General features: G+C 39.5%; 1 protein-coding gene across 7 annotated transcripts in view; it reads left to right on the plus strand.

Annotated features, from left to right (window-relative positions):
* The window catches only part of cep295 (centrosomal protein 295), a 141,671-nt gene extending 125,946 nt beyond the window's left edge, over positions 1-15,725 (plus strand). For 4 of the 7 annotated variants that reach the window (XM_048598505.1, XM_048598506.1, XM_048598508.1 and 1 more), the window contains 3 exons: positions 6,804-6,992; positions 7,082-7,187; positions 15,479-15,725. In XM_048598505.1, coding sequence (XP_048454462.1) covers positions 6,804-6,992; positions 7,082-7,187; positions 15,479-15,617 — 434 coding nt within the window. In that variant the 3' untranslated portion in view covers positions 15,618-15,725. The remainder of the gene's footprint in view (positions 1-6,803; positions 6,993-7,081; positions 7,188-15,478) is intronic. The other 3 variants (XM_048598511.1, XM_048598509.1, XM_048598510.1) reach the window with 1 other exon arrangement.
* Positions 15,726-17,427: the final 1,702 nt, after the last annotated feature.

A 17,427-nucleotide genomic window follows, 5' to 3' on the forward strand; every position in this document is an offset into this window, starting at 1 on the left:
AAACGTTAACTCTGTTTTCTCCTCCACAGATGCTGCCAGATCTGCTGAGCTTTTCCAGCAACTTTGTTTTTGTTCCTCCAACAACTTGTCTGTCCATTTGAAGTTCTACCATCCTTCTCACTGTTACCAATACTTCCAAATTTCATATCATCTGCAAGTTTTTAAGCTGTGTCCTGTACTCCAAAGTCTAGGTCTTTAACATATATATTGAGAAAAGCAAGGAACCCAAACACTGACCATTGCGGTACTCCACTACAATCCTTCCTATTTCCCATCACTCAGCCAATTCGTAATGATGTTGCCCCGTCCCTTTTGTTTCACGAGAAATTAATCATTGCCACACTGCAGTTTGAGAACAACACTTTAACCTGATAAGTTGTTTTCTGGACTAACCATTAGTCTCAAAAAAATGTTATTGGGACTTTAGAAAGTTCTAAAGCCTAAAAAGATTGATATTACTGACGCTGTCACCAAAAATCTGCTACTGCATGAGACATCACAAAAGTATAAAGATCCAATTTAGTTACCAAAATGGCAAATTGCTTTACTGTCACTGTTATCAAGGGCAGCAAAAAGGTCTCCCAACAGGATTGATTTAAAAAAAACACGAAGTTTATTTATTACAAACAAACTTAGTGCTTGACAAGTGGTAGGACAGGTTGTTAACTAATATGTAATCTTAACACTATATTCCCTTTAAACTTGGATGCATGAACATACAGGACAAATCTACTCATATAGCTCTACGGAGTTATGGATGGAATTAAAAAGCAAAAAGAAATCTTGTGCATCAAAAGACCAAACTATAACGTGACATTCTCAGTTCTTTCAGATTGTGTTAAAGGCATCACCTTGCTATCAGTGGCAGGGCGATTAGAAGATCCTCAGTTTGGGTCGCAGTCAGTTGGACTGAATTATAAGTTCGGCTTTCAAAATCTCTGAGCGTTATCTTTTACTCAGTGATGGTGAGGAAGTGAAAGAGCACTGCTTCCGTGCAAACCTCAACAACTGTAGGGTACTTTTTCTTTTCCACGAGAAACTGAGAGATCTGTCTTTGCTACAGGCTTCTTGGAGGTTTCTTTTCAGCTGTGACGTTCCTCACACTGTGGCAAAATGGAAACTAACAGTTCAAATGATGATGTTGGGCAACCTGCAGTCCGATGCTGCACCTACCTGTTTGTCTGACAAAAGTAACAAATCCATCCTAACTCTGCCTTAAATAGCTTCTTTTTCCAGTTGACCTTTTGTGCACAATATTAATGCACAACACTTTTAATTTTAACCTTCAAGTTCCAAAATATCATATATTAAACTATGTATCTCAGGTATTGTCCAAGATTTACATTTGTCCAGTACTCATTCCCAAAAACATGTGCTTCTAACAAAATCTTGAGAGAATATTTATCATTTAGGCCACAGAGCATTCTGTGGGGGGAGGGTGAACAGGCAGAGGTCATGATCCATGTTGAGACATAGAAAGGAAGAGAAATGAGGTCCAACAAGTAGACCTTAGGGAGTTAGGTAGGAAATAGTAATCTCTGGATTACTGCCAGTGCCATGCATGCAAATGTAAGTATATAAATATAATTATGGAAGGATAGAGCGAACAAATGGATAGATCATTGGTACAGGAGGGAGGACTTTTAGATTCTTGAGACATTGGAATGATTTCTGAGGGAGATGGGACCTATGCAAATTGGATGGGTCACATCTGAACAGGAATAGGACTAGCACCCTCACTGGGAGCTTTGCTTTTTTATTGGGAGGGTTTTTATGTAGCTTGATCGGAGGATGAAATTCAGAGGGAAGAGCGGCTGAGATTAAGTCAGAAGTTAAACTAATAAGTGAGACTGGAAGGTAGAAGAAACACAGGCTGAGCTTAAAATAAAAGTCATAAGTTTATCAGGGCTAAATAGAATATATTTTATTGCAAGAAGCCTAAGGAGTAATGTGGATGAGCTGAGGACTCAGAGGCATGTACAAGTATGATACCATATCATAGACAGAGACTTGGCTGAAATTTGAGCAGGAATGCCAACTCAATATTACTGGTTATAGAGGATTTGATGAGATGGAGAGGGGGAGGTTAGAGTGGGAGGTCACAATATTGATCAAGGAATACATTATAAGCAGTGAGAAGGGATCGTCAATTATAGCCATATGATAGATATAAAAAATTGGAAAAAAGAGTAAAGATGCTGTTGTAATATAGCCCCACCCCGCATCCCCACCCCCACACACACAAAGTAGGAGAGAGATAAGAGGTTCAAATTTTAAGTCTCATTTCAGAGAAGTGTATGAATAATAAGTCAATAATAGTAGAGTATTTTCAATTTTTTGAGATAACCAGAAGTGCTGGTCAGTGAAATGCAGTTGATGTCTACATGGACTTTAGCAAAGCTTTTGGTAATTACCCTCATGACAGAATGGTCAAAAAGGTAAGAGTCCATTTGATCCAAGGCAAAGTGGCATGTTGGTTCCAAAATTGGCTGAGGGGTAAGAACAGAGAATGATGGCAGAGGGATGTTTCTGTGATTGGAAGCCTGCTTCCGCAGGGGTTCTGAATGGCTTGATTCTGGAGCCTTTGCTGTTTGTGTTGTACATATGATGTGTACTTAAATGTACGGGGTGTGATCAAGACGTTTGTGGATGACACAATTTGGTGGAGTGCTAAATAGTGAGGAGGATAGGTATAAACTACAGAATGATATCAAAAGACTGCGTGGCTGGGCAGGGAAGTGACATGAAATATGAAGTTATGCACTTGGGGAAAGTTAAAAAGGTAATGGATTGCACTACAAATAGTATGATGCCGGATGAAGATCAGAGGAACGTATCCACAGATCCCTGAAGCTGGAAGGGCAGGTAGGTAACGTGGTTAAGAAGACATAATGGAATATTTGCCTTTGAGCTGGGGCATAGAAAACAAGAGCAGGAAGCTATCATTGACGTATAAAATGCTGGCTCGGCTGCAGTTGGAGACCTGCGTGCAATCCATTACAGAAAGCAAGAGTTTACACTTGTGAGGGTACAAAGAACATTTATCACGTCTGGTTTGGAGTGTCTTTGCTATGGGGAAAGATTGGATAGGCTGGTATTGTTTTCCTTTTGAGCAGTGAAGTTTAAGAGGAAACCTAATAGAGGTGTATAAGTTTGAGAGGCATGGATAAGATGTGTAGGAAAGCGCTTTTTTTAAAAATCAGTTGAGGGATCAATAACCAGGGGACATAAATTTAAGCTAAGAGGTAGAATACTTAGAGGAGAGTTGTGGGGAAATATTTTAACTCTGAGGGTGCTGGGAGTCTGGAACTCACTGCCTGAAAGGGTGGTTGAGTCAGAAACTCGACGTTTAAACAGTATTTAGAGATTCACTTGTGTTGTTGCTGTCTCCAGGGCTATGGGCCAAGAGCTGGAAAATGGAATGAGTGTATACAAATTTTAGTTGACCAGCGCAAGCATGATGAGCCAAATGGCCTGAGTTTGAATGATATTAGTGCTGTGAAATGGGTATTTTTCTATGAGCACTCAGTGTTAATATCAGATATTTCCAGAATAGGCATAGATTTAAAGACTTTTCTCCCCCCAACAACATTGCTCCATCACAGACAGCAGAGCCTCAGAGGAGTGTCCTGTGAGGACTTGATTTCTGTCTTGCCATGTGTTTGAATGTACCTCTTTGTTCATGGGATTAGCACATAATGGGTTTAAAAAGTTTTCAGTTCTGTGAATTGGGATGTTTCATAAAGACAAGGTGCTGAAAAAGTAGACATAGTTTCTTAGAGTCATACAATCCCAACAGTGCAGAAAGAGGCCACTATACTTACAGCAGTAATGAAAGCATTGGAATGATTGATCAAAATGATTGTATCTTCTTTGCTGTGTCTTTCTTGAGGTCTGCATTGTGTGTTTTAGAATGCATTATGAATTAGTGTTGATATGTGTAAAAAGTAAGGATTAAAAGCTAGAATTGATATGTGTTTAGCGCAAGCCTTTTTTTTCCCTGTAGTTTGGTTGGAATGTTGAAACTTGTTACCCAAACTCTGGATTGAATTGTGAACTCTACAGCAAAGGATTATGTAACTGGAATGATGTTGTATGATTTGACTGGGAGTACAAACATTGGATTGTGTAACATGAATGCATTAAAGCTGAATGCACTAAAGAACTGATTTTAAGGTTATTGCAACTGATGTCAGTCTTAAGTAGTGAACGAAAATAGAACCAGAAAGCAGTCCAACACCTCCCTTTCTTTACTGACTGGAGCATTTTTCTGCTTTTGCAGTAGCTATCCTGTGATCTATCGCTTCAAAGTGGGCTTAACATTGGGAGATTTGTTCATGGCCATTAGAAATGGATTGAGATTGCTCAAATGTATCAGTTCCTTAAGAACAAATGAGATTTTCATGCATGACCATTGTATTAGAATCCTGGTGTCTGTGTCTCTACTGCCAGTGACATATCATTTATTACTCTTAATACAAGTTTCTATTCTGGGGACAATGCATCTCCTGCCATGTCAAAATGCTTGACATTTTCGCTGTCTGTATTCTTCCCTTTTCCTTGCATCATTAACCTTTCAAAAGCAGTATGAAGATTTAATACATTACTGTGTCAGCAGTGTACAGGTCTTTATTCTTCTGCCTTGTTTTCTTGCTGTCCTAGTCCTGAAACCCAACTCTCTTTTTTTTTATCCCAGTTATCTCTTCTTTTCTTTGGTTTTCATCTCCCAAATATTATCTCCAAGATAACCTTGTCCATGGGACAAACTTTCAGCTCAATGTCTAAAATGTCAATCGTCCTCTTTATCCCAAATGCTTGATAAAGTTATAATTAGTGAGCTATTCTTGAGCATATCTTGTTTCTCAGAAATTCCACCCTTGACACCCATGACCTTACAATTCATACACAATTTCAAATTACTTTTTGATTTCCTCCCCAGTCTAACCAAGAGATGTCACCCCATCATCCCCCAAAAGTTTTGACTACACGTGACTACATATCTATTTGAATCCCTACCATCAAAATTTCATCCTTTCTGTAGTACCAAAATTACTGAAATCACATAATATTGCTGATTGTTGTTGCTTTATTTCCTCCTCATCATCCCCTGTAGCCTTTTAAATCTTCCAATGCTTTGCCTTTATTTTTGCATGGCTCAGCTTCATGTTTGCCTATCTGATCGTAATTAGGGAATTTTCCATGGTATGTTCTGACTTCTACACAGTTACCTCCAGTGTATCCAAGGATCAATTCTTGGCCATATTGCCTTCCTCATTTACTTGATACTCCTTGATTGTATCATCTGCAGACATGGTTAAATCCCACATGTACACTAATGGCCAATGACAATGATGATAATCCAATCTTGGATGTCTTTCTCTAAACATTGAACAGAAATCCAGCAGCACAAACTGTACGGAATGTACTAATTCCATTATCCTCTTCAGTCATGTTTCTAGCTAGATTGACTGTTAAAAGTCACAGTATCTTAGTTCACCACAAGCTAAGCATCTGACCACATACCAGTTCTATTCTTAAAAAAAAAAAATCCCTACTTCCTCCTCCATCACTTCACCTCAACAGGTCTTTTCCCTAGGGTGGGGAATTCAAAACTAGGGAGCATTTGTTTTTAAGTGACAGGAGAAAGATTTAAAAGGCACCAGAGGGGCAACTTTTGCATATGCAGGGTGGTTCGTATGTGGAATGAACTGCCAGAGGAAGTGGTAGATGCAAGTACATTTACAACATTTAAAGGACATTTGGACAAGTACATGTACAGGAACAATGAGAGGGAATGGGCCAAACACAGGCAGGTGGATCTAGTTTACTTTGGGGAACTTGGTCAGCATGGATGAGTTGGACCAAAGGATCAGTTTCCATGCTGTATGACGCTGTCTACTGTGAAAAGCCTTACCTGAGCCTTATTGCTTTGATTCAACAATTGCAGTGCTGTCCTAGCTAACCTAGTAGAGCTGTACTTCTTGTCTACACTACTATCTCTCAGATAAAAATTGTGACAATGAGCACTCCTTTCCTAAATGTACAACCCTGCAACTGCAATAATTTTTGACATGAGCCAAAACAATCTTCTCATGCAAATGTATAAAATCTTTCAAATTAATGAACAAACAAATTAACTTTTCTGTTTAAATGTTTGGCCATTTTCACATGCAATTCCACTATTTCTCCACTGTTATGAAAGCATATGGGACACTTACCTTTATCAGTTGAGGCATAGATTATGGAGCTGTACAGGATTTCGGTTAGGCTACAGCTGGAGTACTGTGTGCACTTCTGGCCACTGCAGTGTGGGAAGAATGTCATTGCATTGGAGGGACTGCAGGAGAAATTCACCATGATGGGCTGCCTTTGATGGACTTTCGCTGTAAAATGAGGCTATGTAAGTTTTCTTTGGAGCAGAGAAGGTTGAAGGGGAACCTGATAAAGGTGTACAAGATTGAGGGGTGTGGATGGAACGTAATGCACTGCCTGTGAGAGTAGTCGACACAGGAAACCGCTCTACCTTTTAAAAAGTACTCGGATGAGCACTTGAAGTGTCATAACGATCAAGGCTACGGACCTAGTGTGGGAAAATGAGAATAGTGTAGATTCAGCATAGTGGCTGTATGGATTCAGTTGCCTGAAGGGTTTCTTCTGTATGGTATGATTGAGTTTTAATAGGCATTTAAACCGTTTTTTAAAATGGTTAATCCCTCTGTTAAATTGCTGACAAAAACTAGCTTTGTATTTCAGGATAAAGAGGGGATGTGCTCATTTTAATACATTTAAGTTTTTTTTTCCAGTTATGGTATTTCAGTTTGACTCGCCTCCTAAGATTTTGAATGAAGTAGTTCTGAAGAAAAAACATAAATTTCTTGCAAATTCTGCAAAACGAGTGGAGGATATGAAAAGAAAAGGAAGATCTGGAAAAGCTAACTCTGAACTGCTGGAGAAAAAAAAGTCATTGAAACAAGAACAACTCTCTGTGTTTGGTAAGAATTGCTCTGCACATTTTTCATGATTTTGTTCTTAATTGAGTTGTATAGATCTAATCTCACATCAATTTCCCTCTACTAATTAGCATCATCGTCTGTAGCGGCTCACTTGAAGGCGGTTGGGCAAGTGAAAGTCTCTACTCCTGAAGATAGAAAAGCTGCTGAAGTAGAGATGCAAAAAAGAACATTCTGGTATGATAGAAGTAGTTGTAAAATTCCGTGGTTAAACTCCCTGATGTTATAGGTGTGTTTTTTCAAACAACTTAGTTACAGTTTCTGATACTATATTCTTTGTTCCACACTACTATTTTAATGATTTTATTTTAGAATACGTGTTGAAAGTTTACTCAGACGCAGAAACCTGAAACATAGGAACTAGGAGTAGGCCATTTGTCCACTGAGCCTGTTCTACTGTCCGGCATGGTCACAGCTGTTCCTCAATCTGTGTCATACTCCCGTGTTCTCCTTGTACCCCTTCGACGCCTTTAGTTTCTATGAATCTATTTCTTCCTTAAATTTCCCCAGTAACAGTCTTATTTGGTACTGAATTCCACAGGTTTGCCATCCTCTGAGTGAAGAAATCTATTCACTTATCAGTCCTAACTAGCCTATCCTGTATCCTGAGATCCTGACCATTTGTTCAGAACACCCCAGCCAAGAGAAACATTATCCTTGCATCCATTTGTCCAGAGTTGTTGAATTATTCACATTTCAGTGAAATCGCCCCTCATTCTTCTAAACTTCAGTGAATACAAGGCTAGTTGACCCACTTTTTTAATGACAGTCCTGCCATTCAAGGATCAGTCTAGTGAACCTTTGCCGCACTCCCTCTGTGGCGTAATATTTGCTTGCTGGCTCAATCTGTGTATATTTGTCTGCAACTAGCTTGTGTCCTTGCAGTTTACTTTCCTACCTGTCTTTCTATTTTGAATGTAGCTACCACGTCTTCGCTCCCCTCATGTAATTCATTGATGTAAGTTGTAAAAGGTTTAGGCACCAGCACAGACCCCTGCACAATTTCCACTCGACACATCTTACCAATCAGAGGCCCCTTTCTGTTTTCTGCCAGCCAACCTTCTTCTATCCATCCTAATATATTACTATGTATTTCAAGAGCCTATTTGTTCTATAATAACTTCTGATATGGCGTCTTACCAAGTATCCTGTGAAAACAAAGTATTGTACATTTAGAGGCTCCCCTATATTCACAAGTGCCCAGATATAATTTTTTAAGTCAATTCTAACATCTTCCCCATAACAGTCATTGAGCTAACTCACCTATAGTTTTCTGCTCCCCCCTTACTAAATACAGAGGTTAATTTTGCTACTTTTCAATGTGATGGAACCTTTTCTGAATCGAGTGAATTCTTGAAAATTAATATCAATGCAATTGTTAACAATGCAATTGTTAAGACCTGTGGATAGTGTCTATCTGGGCCTGTAGATATTGAGCTGTTTTTACATTTCTGCCTAGCTTCCTCTCATACTCTTAATTTCTTTTGTTCTGGTTAAATTTTAATCATTCTCTGCTGTTCTTTATAATCTGACCACTCGTCTGACCTCCACCTCATCTTTGCCTAGTTATCTACTTTTCCTTTCATTTTGATACTTTCCTTAACTACTTAGGTCACCATGGATGGTGGTATTCCTCTTAGAATTTTTCCAGTAAATTTATTAAATTTATCTTTGTACCCAATACTCTCCTTGGTTTCTTTTGTTAGAAATGGTTGGGCTACTTTTCCTGTTGACTTTTTGCAATGCACACATTTATTCTTTAAATATTAGCCATTGCCTGTCCATCATCATGCCTTTTTAATGAAGTTACCCAGTCTATTCGTGCCAACTCTCTCCTCATACCTTTGTAAATTTTTGTTTAGATTTAGATTAATTAGGCCGTGAAATGGTTGCCTTTCCTTTAAGGACACTACACAATGAGATTATTACCTAATCTCTCATTAAATAATACTAAATCCGTAATAGGATGTTTCCTAGCTGGTCGTTCAACACACTAGATTTTTTAAAATAAAATCCTCATACATGCTTTAGCAAGTCATCTACAACAGTATTATTGCTAATGTAGTTTGTAAAATCTAGATGTACATCCATGCTTACTATAATACCCTTATTGCACACTTGCCTAACTGCCAGTTTAACACTGCCACATCCTTCACATTATTCTTGTAGAAAACAAAGCCTGTAGAAAATTCCCACCAATGTTTTCTATTTTTTTTTTGCTTCTTAGTTCCACCCAAACTGATGCTATATCAAGATTTTGAGTCAGTACCTTTTGTCTATTGCCCTGATTTCAATGCAACTGAATAACCAATGACAAAAAGTTGCTGGAAAAGCTCAGCAGGTCTGGCAGTATCTGTGAAAGAAAAAACAGAGTTAACGTTTCGGGTCCGGTGACCCTTCCTCAGAACTGATAGTGGCTGGGAAAACGTCAGTTTGTATGCAGAAAATAGGGAGTAAACAATAGGATAGAGCCCAAAGAGAGAGAAAGACAGTTGGACAGACAAAGGAGTTTCTAACGATCAGGCTGGGAGGGTGAATAGTTGTTAATGGGGAATGTTAATGACTAACAACAGGGGGTGCGTAATGGCAGCTATGTGGTAACAAGGCCTGGTGTGTGGGGTAGGGGGCTGGGACATGGGAGAGTTTAGGCCCTAAAACCCAATGACAGACAAAATCAGAAGAGTGACCAAGTGTAATTTCAATGTGGTATGTTTCATAGGTATGTCTACAACAAATTGCGTTCCATTACCGTCATTAATGTCGTAAAATATCCAAAGAGTTTCAGAAGTGCATTATTGAACAAAATTTGACAGTGATTTATGTGAGATCTTAAGTCAGATGGCTAAAAGCTTAGTCAAAGATGTAGATTTTATTGACCACTTCAACAAAGAAGAAAGACGTAGAGAGTGGCAGTTAAGGATGGAATACCAGAACTTGCAGTAAAGAGACTGCTTACCTTACTTCACTCCTGTGAATAAATGCCCATTCTGCAAGCTTATTAATATATTCTTGTAGTTTATTGCAATCCTCCTTATTGTTGGAGTCATCCACAACTTGAGAAATTATGCTTTTTCCTGGATGGTGCCACACTTGCTGAATGTTTTTGCACCCATTCAGGCAAATGCATAGAATTCCGTCAAACTCCTGACGTGTGCCTTGTAAATGGTAGGCAGGCACTGGGGAGATGTGAGTTGAGGTGAATTACTTGTAGCAGAAGTCCTAGTCTCTAACCTGCTCTTGTAGCCAAAGTTTTTATATGGCTAGCCCAGTTTAGTTTTTGGCCAATTCTAACTCTCAGGATGCTCATAGTAGAGTATTAAGGACAGAAAGGGGAAGATCACAGCCCACAAAGAACTTTAGGTGGGCATCTTATCTCTTTCTGTGCAGCAATCCTCACTTATTAGCTACTGCATTTCCCAACGTATAAGGAAACACAGTCAGCCAGTGTTGAACTGGAAGAGAAATATTGTTTTGTTGATAGCCTTATTAAATAAACCAAACAGTTGAGAGGTCATTCAGTTACATGATAAAAGTTAAAAGATGGCCGGGGGGTGGGGAGTCGGGGGTGACAGGTGACGGGTGTTGCAGCCAAGGTTATTAAAGTTTCCAAAACTAGTAATAGGACAAAGTATAAAAAGGGTTAGGAATCTAACTTTATGCACAGCAGATAAGGGGACAGCTATGAGAAAGGAAGCAGTCAATGCAGGACTGAAGGTGTTGTAGTAAAATGCATGCAGTATACAAAACAAGGTAAATGAGCTTGTAGCATGGAAATTGGTAGCTAAGATGTTGTGGGTATCACAGAGACATGCCTGGAAGGAATCAGGGCAAGGAACTAAATATCCAAGAATATGTGCCCTCTTGAAAGGACAGGCAGATGGGCAGAGGGAACAGGGTTACCTTGTCAGTAAGAAATGAAATTAAGTCAATAGCTAGAAGCAATACAAGGTCAAAAGATATTAGAATCTGTCTGGACGGAGTTGAGGAACTGCGAAGCAAAGACGACCCTGATGGAAGTTGCATACAGACCTCCTAGTAGTAGTCCAGGATGTGAGGAAGAAAATAATTCAAGCAGCTTGTGGTAGAACCCACTACAGTACAGGCATTTCTGAATTTGGTGGTGTGTAATGAGACTTGATTAGGGAGCCTGGGATCAGTGACCATAATATGATAGAATTCACCCTGCTGTTTGAGAGAGAGGAGTTGGAATCTGATATAATAGTATTACAATTGAATAAAGATAATTACAAAGATGACAGGGAGGAGCTGGCCATAGTTGGTTGATTGGAAGGTAAGTCTAGCAAGGAAGACAGTGGACCAGCAAAGGCATATGTTTCTGGTGTTAATTCAGGAGGCACAACAGAAATTCATCCCAAGGAGAGGTGCACGGGGCAACCATGTCTGACAAGGGAAGTCAGGGATATCATAAAAGCAAGAGAAAAACCATACAATGTGGTGAAGATTAGTGGGAAGCCAAAGGATTGGAAAGCCTTTAAAAATTAGCAGAAGATAACTTAAAAAAAACGCAATAAGAGGAGAATATGAAAAATGAAGCTGAGTGAGTGAGTAATATAAAAGAAGATGGAAAGAGGTTTTTTAGATATATAAAAAGTAAGAGTGAGGCAAGAGGGGACATTGGATCATGGAAAAATGAGACTGGAGCAGTAGTAATAGAAAGCAAAGAAACAGCAGGTGAAATGAATAGGTGCTTTTATATCAGTTTTCTCACTAGAAGACGACAGCAGCATACCCGAACTTCAAGAGAGTAAGGGGCAGATCTGATTGTAGTGACTGTGACTAAGGAGAAAATGATGGAAAGTTGAAAGGTCTAAAGGTGGATAAATAACATGGACCATGTGGACTACACCCAAGCATTCTGAAGGAGATATCTGAAGAGATTGTTAAGTCATTGGTGGTGATCTTTGAGGAATCACTGGAGTCAGGGAGGGTCCCAAAGGATGGGAAAATGGCTAATGTAACATGCCTATTTCAGATGGGAGGGAGGCAGAAGACAGGAAACTACAGCTGGTTAGCCAGACTCAGTCATTGGTAAGAGTTTAGAGTCAATAATTAAGGATGAGATTGCGGATTACTTGGAAATGCGTGGTAAAATAGGGCTGAGTCAGGATGTCATGGGAAAGTCATGCCTCACAAATCTTTTAGAATTCTTTTGAGGTGGTAATGAGCAAGTTTGACCGAGGAGACCCAGTGGATGAGTTGACTCATCAAATTGTTATTACTACTCTCAGTTCCTTTAGCAACCTAGGATGCAAGCCATCCAGACTAAATGTGTTATCTGTTCTCGATTTGGCTGGCTTCTCCAGTACGTCTTTCCTACTAATTTTGACCCCATTCATTACCTCTATATTTCTTCTTTTCCTGATATTTTTGTCAGCATCCTGTTCCTTTGTAAACACAAGAATAAGTATTCAAGTGTACCAGCCTTGCTGCCTGACTGTAAGCATGTATTATGCCCCTAGACATGTATTTGCTTCTGTTGGATGGTGCAATAACTTTTAACCCACTTACTGATTACCTGCTATTGAAAGATGTTTAGGTTCCCTTTTTTCTGTTAACACTGTTGTGTTCTCTTTTCCTCTCTTTGCCCATTATATTTTCTTCTTCATCTCTCTTCCAAACTTAATTTATTTGGCCTGATTTTCACTTAAAGAATTCATCCGATATGCATCGTGCACTTTAGTTTTTGATTTCATCATATCCTCTATCTCCCTCAACCAAAGCTAGGCTTCTTTGATAACTTGCCTTTCCCTTTGCAATGCACTTAACCTGCCTTTTCCATGTCAATTTGTTTCCTGGTAAAATCTGCTTTTGTCTAATTTGAAGTTTGCCTTATCCAATTTAGACATTCTTAATTACTTTTTTCTGCAGAATGATTATTATTACCCACGTATTTCCCCATAGACTCTTAGTCCACTTGGCCCAGCTCAGTTCTCTGCACGAGATCTAGCAATGCTTGCTTCCTGTTTGGATGGAGAATGTGCTTATGAAGATGCTGTCCTAAATGTATTTCAGTATCCCAATCAATACTTCAGTAACTAATATCCGCTTGTAGTACCTCTGAATAGTTCTTGCACGTCTGATTTTCATGCGGATTTGCTGATCATTTTCACTCTATTTGGAGACCTATAAGATATCCCCAATTAAAATACAACGGTGTCCTCTCAAATTCCTTCTGAAACTCCAATGACATGAGCCAGGATGTGTACTCACCCTGACCTTATTCACCATCATCTTTAGTATGATGCTGCTGTAGGCAATGACCTTACAGACTTTTTTAAGGAGGGGATTCACATACACTTCTGGACTGATGGAGGGCTTTTCAGCTTCACACAAAGACACAGAAAAACTCATTCATTAACTTTTTTTTGCCAGTGATTGTGCTCACCCAGTGTAGCATGCTTTCTAAAGTGACTGTTTAGGACTAAAAAGCAGTTTCATGAAAACTAAATTCCTACATCATCCTGCTCTCTAAGGACATTATAAACCACCAAACATTGTCCTCAAGGGACCAAAGTTGAATGCTGTCAACTAATTTTATCGATTTGGGGAGTGTTTGTTTGAGGGGTGTCATCTTGTTTGATGCTACCTTGGACAAGGACATGGACAATAGGCTTTCTAAAGCAAAGGCACATTTTGAAGACTTTATAAATGTGCACAGAGCATCCATGTTTTCAGAGCACAAATCATACAAAGCCATACTTCTCACCACCCTTCTGTATTGTACTGCGATTGGTTCCTGTACCACCAATATGCTCACTTTCTGGAGCACTTCCATGAGCCTTACCTCCGCAGCATCCTCAGTATCTGCTGGCAGGACTGTAACAAAGTCATTAAAATCCTGGAAACCACCAACATCCTAACCACCTGGGGCAGTGTTAGGTGGGTCACCTTGCCCAGGTGGGCAACAGTGCCTGACCCAAGATAGTGCTGTATAGAGAGAGTTAATTGCTAGTAAATAGCTTTCTCTGTATAACAGATCCTGCTGGGAAGACCTCTTCCACCGGTCTTTTACTTTTGCAAATAGCAAAAGCTGCATGATGCAGGAGTGAGCAATTCCGGAAGGATGATATCTGAGCTGTGTCCTCATAATTACTGATTGGAGCTTTCCAGAATTATAGTCTCTTTATATTATCTGATTAAAAACAACTATGTTTTAGTCCAGCAAAGTCTATTTAAAAATTTAATCAAGAAATTAGTTTCTTAACGCAATTTATAATCTGCTTCATATCTTGTTGGCCTGACATTAGGAATCTTTGCTATGAGTGGATTGGTCCCAGTCCTGTTGAAGTGAATTCTGTCCTTCTTGAATAAAATTGGCGTCAACATTGAAAGAATATAAAGCCCTTCCTTCTGTATCAGGCATTGATTGTCTGTTTTCCTATTTCTACTTTTGTTGCAAGGTGCTGGGACAACTGCAGAGATTACTGTTTTCAAAATCCTATTTTTTAAACCTACTCTCTACCTGCTGAAATTCTCAATATACAGCCTTAATACCTTCTCTATTTAGTACCTGTGTATGCTTTGACTGTAAGATATCAGTTACACCAGCAGCAAGGAGGCAACACACATTAAGGGTCACAGTAACAGCTTCTGAAGCATTTGTTTGTTCATCTGACTTTGGAACTCCTACAGTGGTGGCATTACCCTTACCCAAGGTATCATCTCTCCCAAAACTTACCTTTACTCAGTACTGATTTGAGTAGTATAGACCATGAAGAATCTGTGACAGATTCTAGATGGCTGTCCTGAACACACTCTGGCTCTGAGATGACCACCTCCTGGAATGTATATTTCAACAAGGTGCTTCATTGTGATTCCATCTTCCTCTCAACCTTGGAGGTTTAATCAACCTGTTCAGAGATGTATCTCCACCTCTGGAGCATGTAGGATTTGAGCCTGGATCTCCTGGCTTAGAAGTGGAGATTCTACCACCACACCCCAAGAGTTCCTTCCTCAGTTTTAGCTTTATTCAGACAAATTGCACCAGAGCAATAAATTGCCATTACCTGACTGAGAATTGAACCTTGACCATGGCAGTGGGAGCAGAGAATCCTAACCATTAGGCTACCAGGGAAAGCCCCCCTCAATCTTGGAAATTCTGAGCATGAACTCAATCAGCTGGAGACATTTGTACACTAAATACCCACCTACATTGTGCACAGAAGTTTCCAATCCATAACCCACCTGATTCTGTTGTCTTTTATAAATCCAATTACCACCTTGTTTAAACTACTGATTTTAAGCAAAGGCTCTGGGGCTGCTCTTTGCTCATCCTTTCATTAATTTCATTGATAATTATTTTTCATATTTAGACATGTTATGGCATGCCTCTGGGACAGGTGGGACATGAACTAAGATGTTCTGGCTCAAAGGTAGGGACACCAGTACAGTGCCACAAGATCCCTTCATTAATTCCCTTGTATTACCATAATGTTCATTCCTTGCAGTCTCTACAGCCAACTTGATGAGGTGAAAAACAGGAAAAAAGAAGTGACCAGACAAATAGTGTGCGCCAGAAATAGTGAAAAAGCAAAAGAATTCCAAAAGGTATATGCTAAGCCTGTTTATCTCTGCATTTGTGGGTAATAACTTGAGGAAATCTAATAAATTTGAGGAAGGATAATCTACCTGCTGATTTCCTCTTCTTTCATAATTGTTAAAGATCAATGACAAGTTTGTTACTCTTTGAGTAACGGCTATGCTAATATAGAGATTGTTATTGTTTTCCTTTTTTGCTAATCAAATAACTTCTTCTGATCTGTTGTATGTAGCTTCATAATAACATTCTCTTAAAATGCTACAGTGTTTACCTTTGGATGAGCACTACTTTTAATCATCAAAAACAACAGGGCTGTAACATGCAGTATTCACACAGATCAAAATTGATTTGCATTCAGCTTTAAGACAGAGATATTTTCTTGATTAGTGAGGAGAGCAAGTGTTACTGGGAGAATGCAGACGAATGGTATTGAGAAATCTTTCAGCTGTGGCAGAATGGCCGAACAGACTCGTTGAGCCGAATGGCCTAATTCTTCTCCCATATCTTAGTCTTATAGATATTCTATTGTTAGATACACCAAATTGGTTTTAGAACTAATGTCTGTGCTTAATCCAGAGGATCATCTGTGACCCAACTGAATGGCAGAGCAGGCTCCAAACATTGAATGGCCTATGAATGCACTTATTTCATATTAATGTTATGGGATACTTTCCAAAAACATCCAGTATAATTCAGGAGCTAGCACCTGTTGAAGGACCACTTGGTGAAACTAATCACTGAGTACAGAAACAAATTTCTGGAGAAACTCAACAGGTCTGGCAGCATCTGTGGAGAGTCCAGTGACCCTTTGGACTTTTAAAGAAGGGTCACAGGACTCAATGTTAACTCCTTCCTCTCCACAGATGCTGCCAGGCCTGCTGAGTTTCTCCAGCATTTTCTGTTTTGTTTCAGATTTCCAGTATCCACTATTCTTTTGTTTGAATCACCAAATAGTCTGTTGGTGATCAATGAAAAATAAGTTTCTTATTATTTGAGGTCTTTATGGAGCCAGGAAGAGCAAGAGCGTTCCAATATCTTCAATTTACAGCAAGTTCAATTCCATTCTCCCAAGGCAGTTAACTGGAGATGGAAATGTGACCGGCACAACCTGCAAGAGTGCTTTAAGTGGGACAAAGGTGGAGCAAAGAGTGGAGGGGGAGTGCATTTTTGATTAAGGGGAATGTCACAGCAGTAGTCAGAGATTAAATAACTGAGGGATTGTCCAGTGAGGCTTTGTGGGTGGACCTAAGAAATAAGAAGGGGATGGTGACATTATTAGTGCTGTAGTACCACAGGCCCCCAAATAGTCAACAGGAATTAGAGGAACAAATATGCAGGGAGTTAGGGGAGACTTGCAGGAACAATAGAGTTGACATAGTAGGGGATTTTAATTTTTCTAACGTAAACTGGGACTGCCATAGTGTTAAGGGCTTAGATGGGGTGGAATTAAAGTGTTCAGGAAAGTTTCCTCAAGCAATATATAAAGGGTCCTACTCAGGAAAGGACAAAAAGTCTGTTGGGAAATGGGGGAGGACAGGTGACTGAGGTGACAGTTGGGGAGCACTTTGGACCAGTGACCATAGTTCTATTAATTATAAAATTGTTATGGAGAGGGACAAAACTGGTCCACAGGTTCAAGTTCTAAATTGGGGCAAGGCAAATTTTGATGGAATTAGACAAGAGTTTGCAGAGGTTGATTTGGAGTAGTTTGTTCGGAGGCAAAGCGACCTTCAGCAAGTGGGAGGCTAGAAGAGTGTGAGAGATAGTAGGAACTGCAGATGCTGGAGAATCTGAGACAACAAGGTGCAGAGCTGGATGAACACAGCAGGCCAAGCAGCATCATAGGAGCAGAAAGGC

Source organism: Rhincodon typus, chromosome 6 (assembly GCF_021869965.1).
Source record: "Rhincodon typus isolate 14 chromosome 6, sRhiTyp1.1, whole genome shotgun sequence".
Classification (NCBI taxonomy): Eukaryota; Metazoa; Chordata; class Chondrichthyes; order Orectolobiformes; family Rhincodontidae; genus Rhincodon; species Rhincodon typus.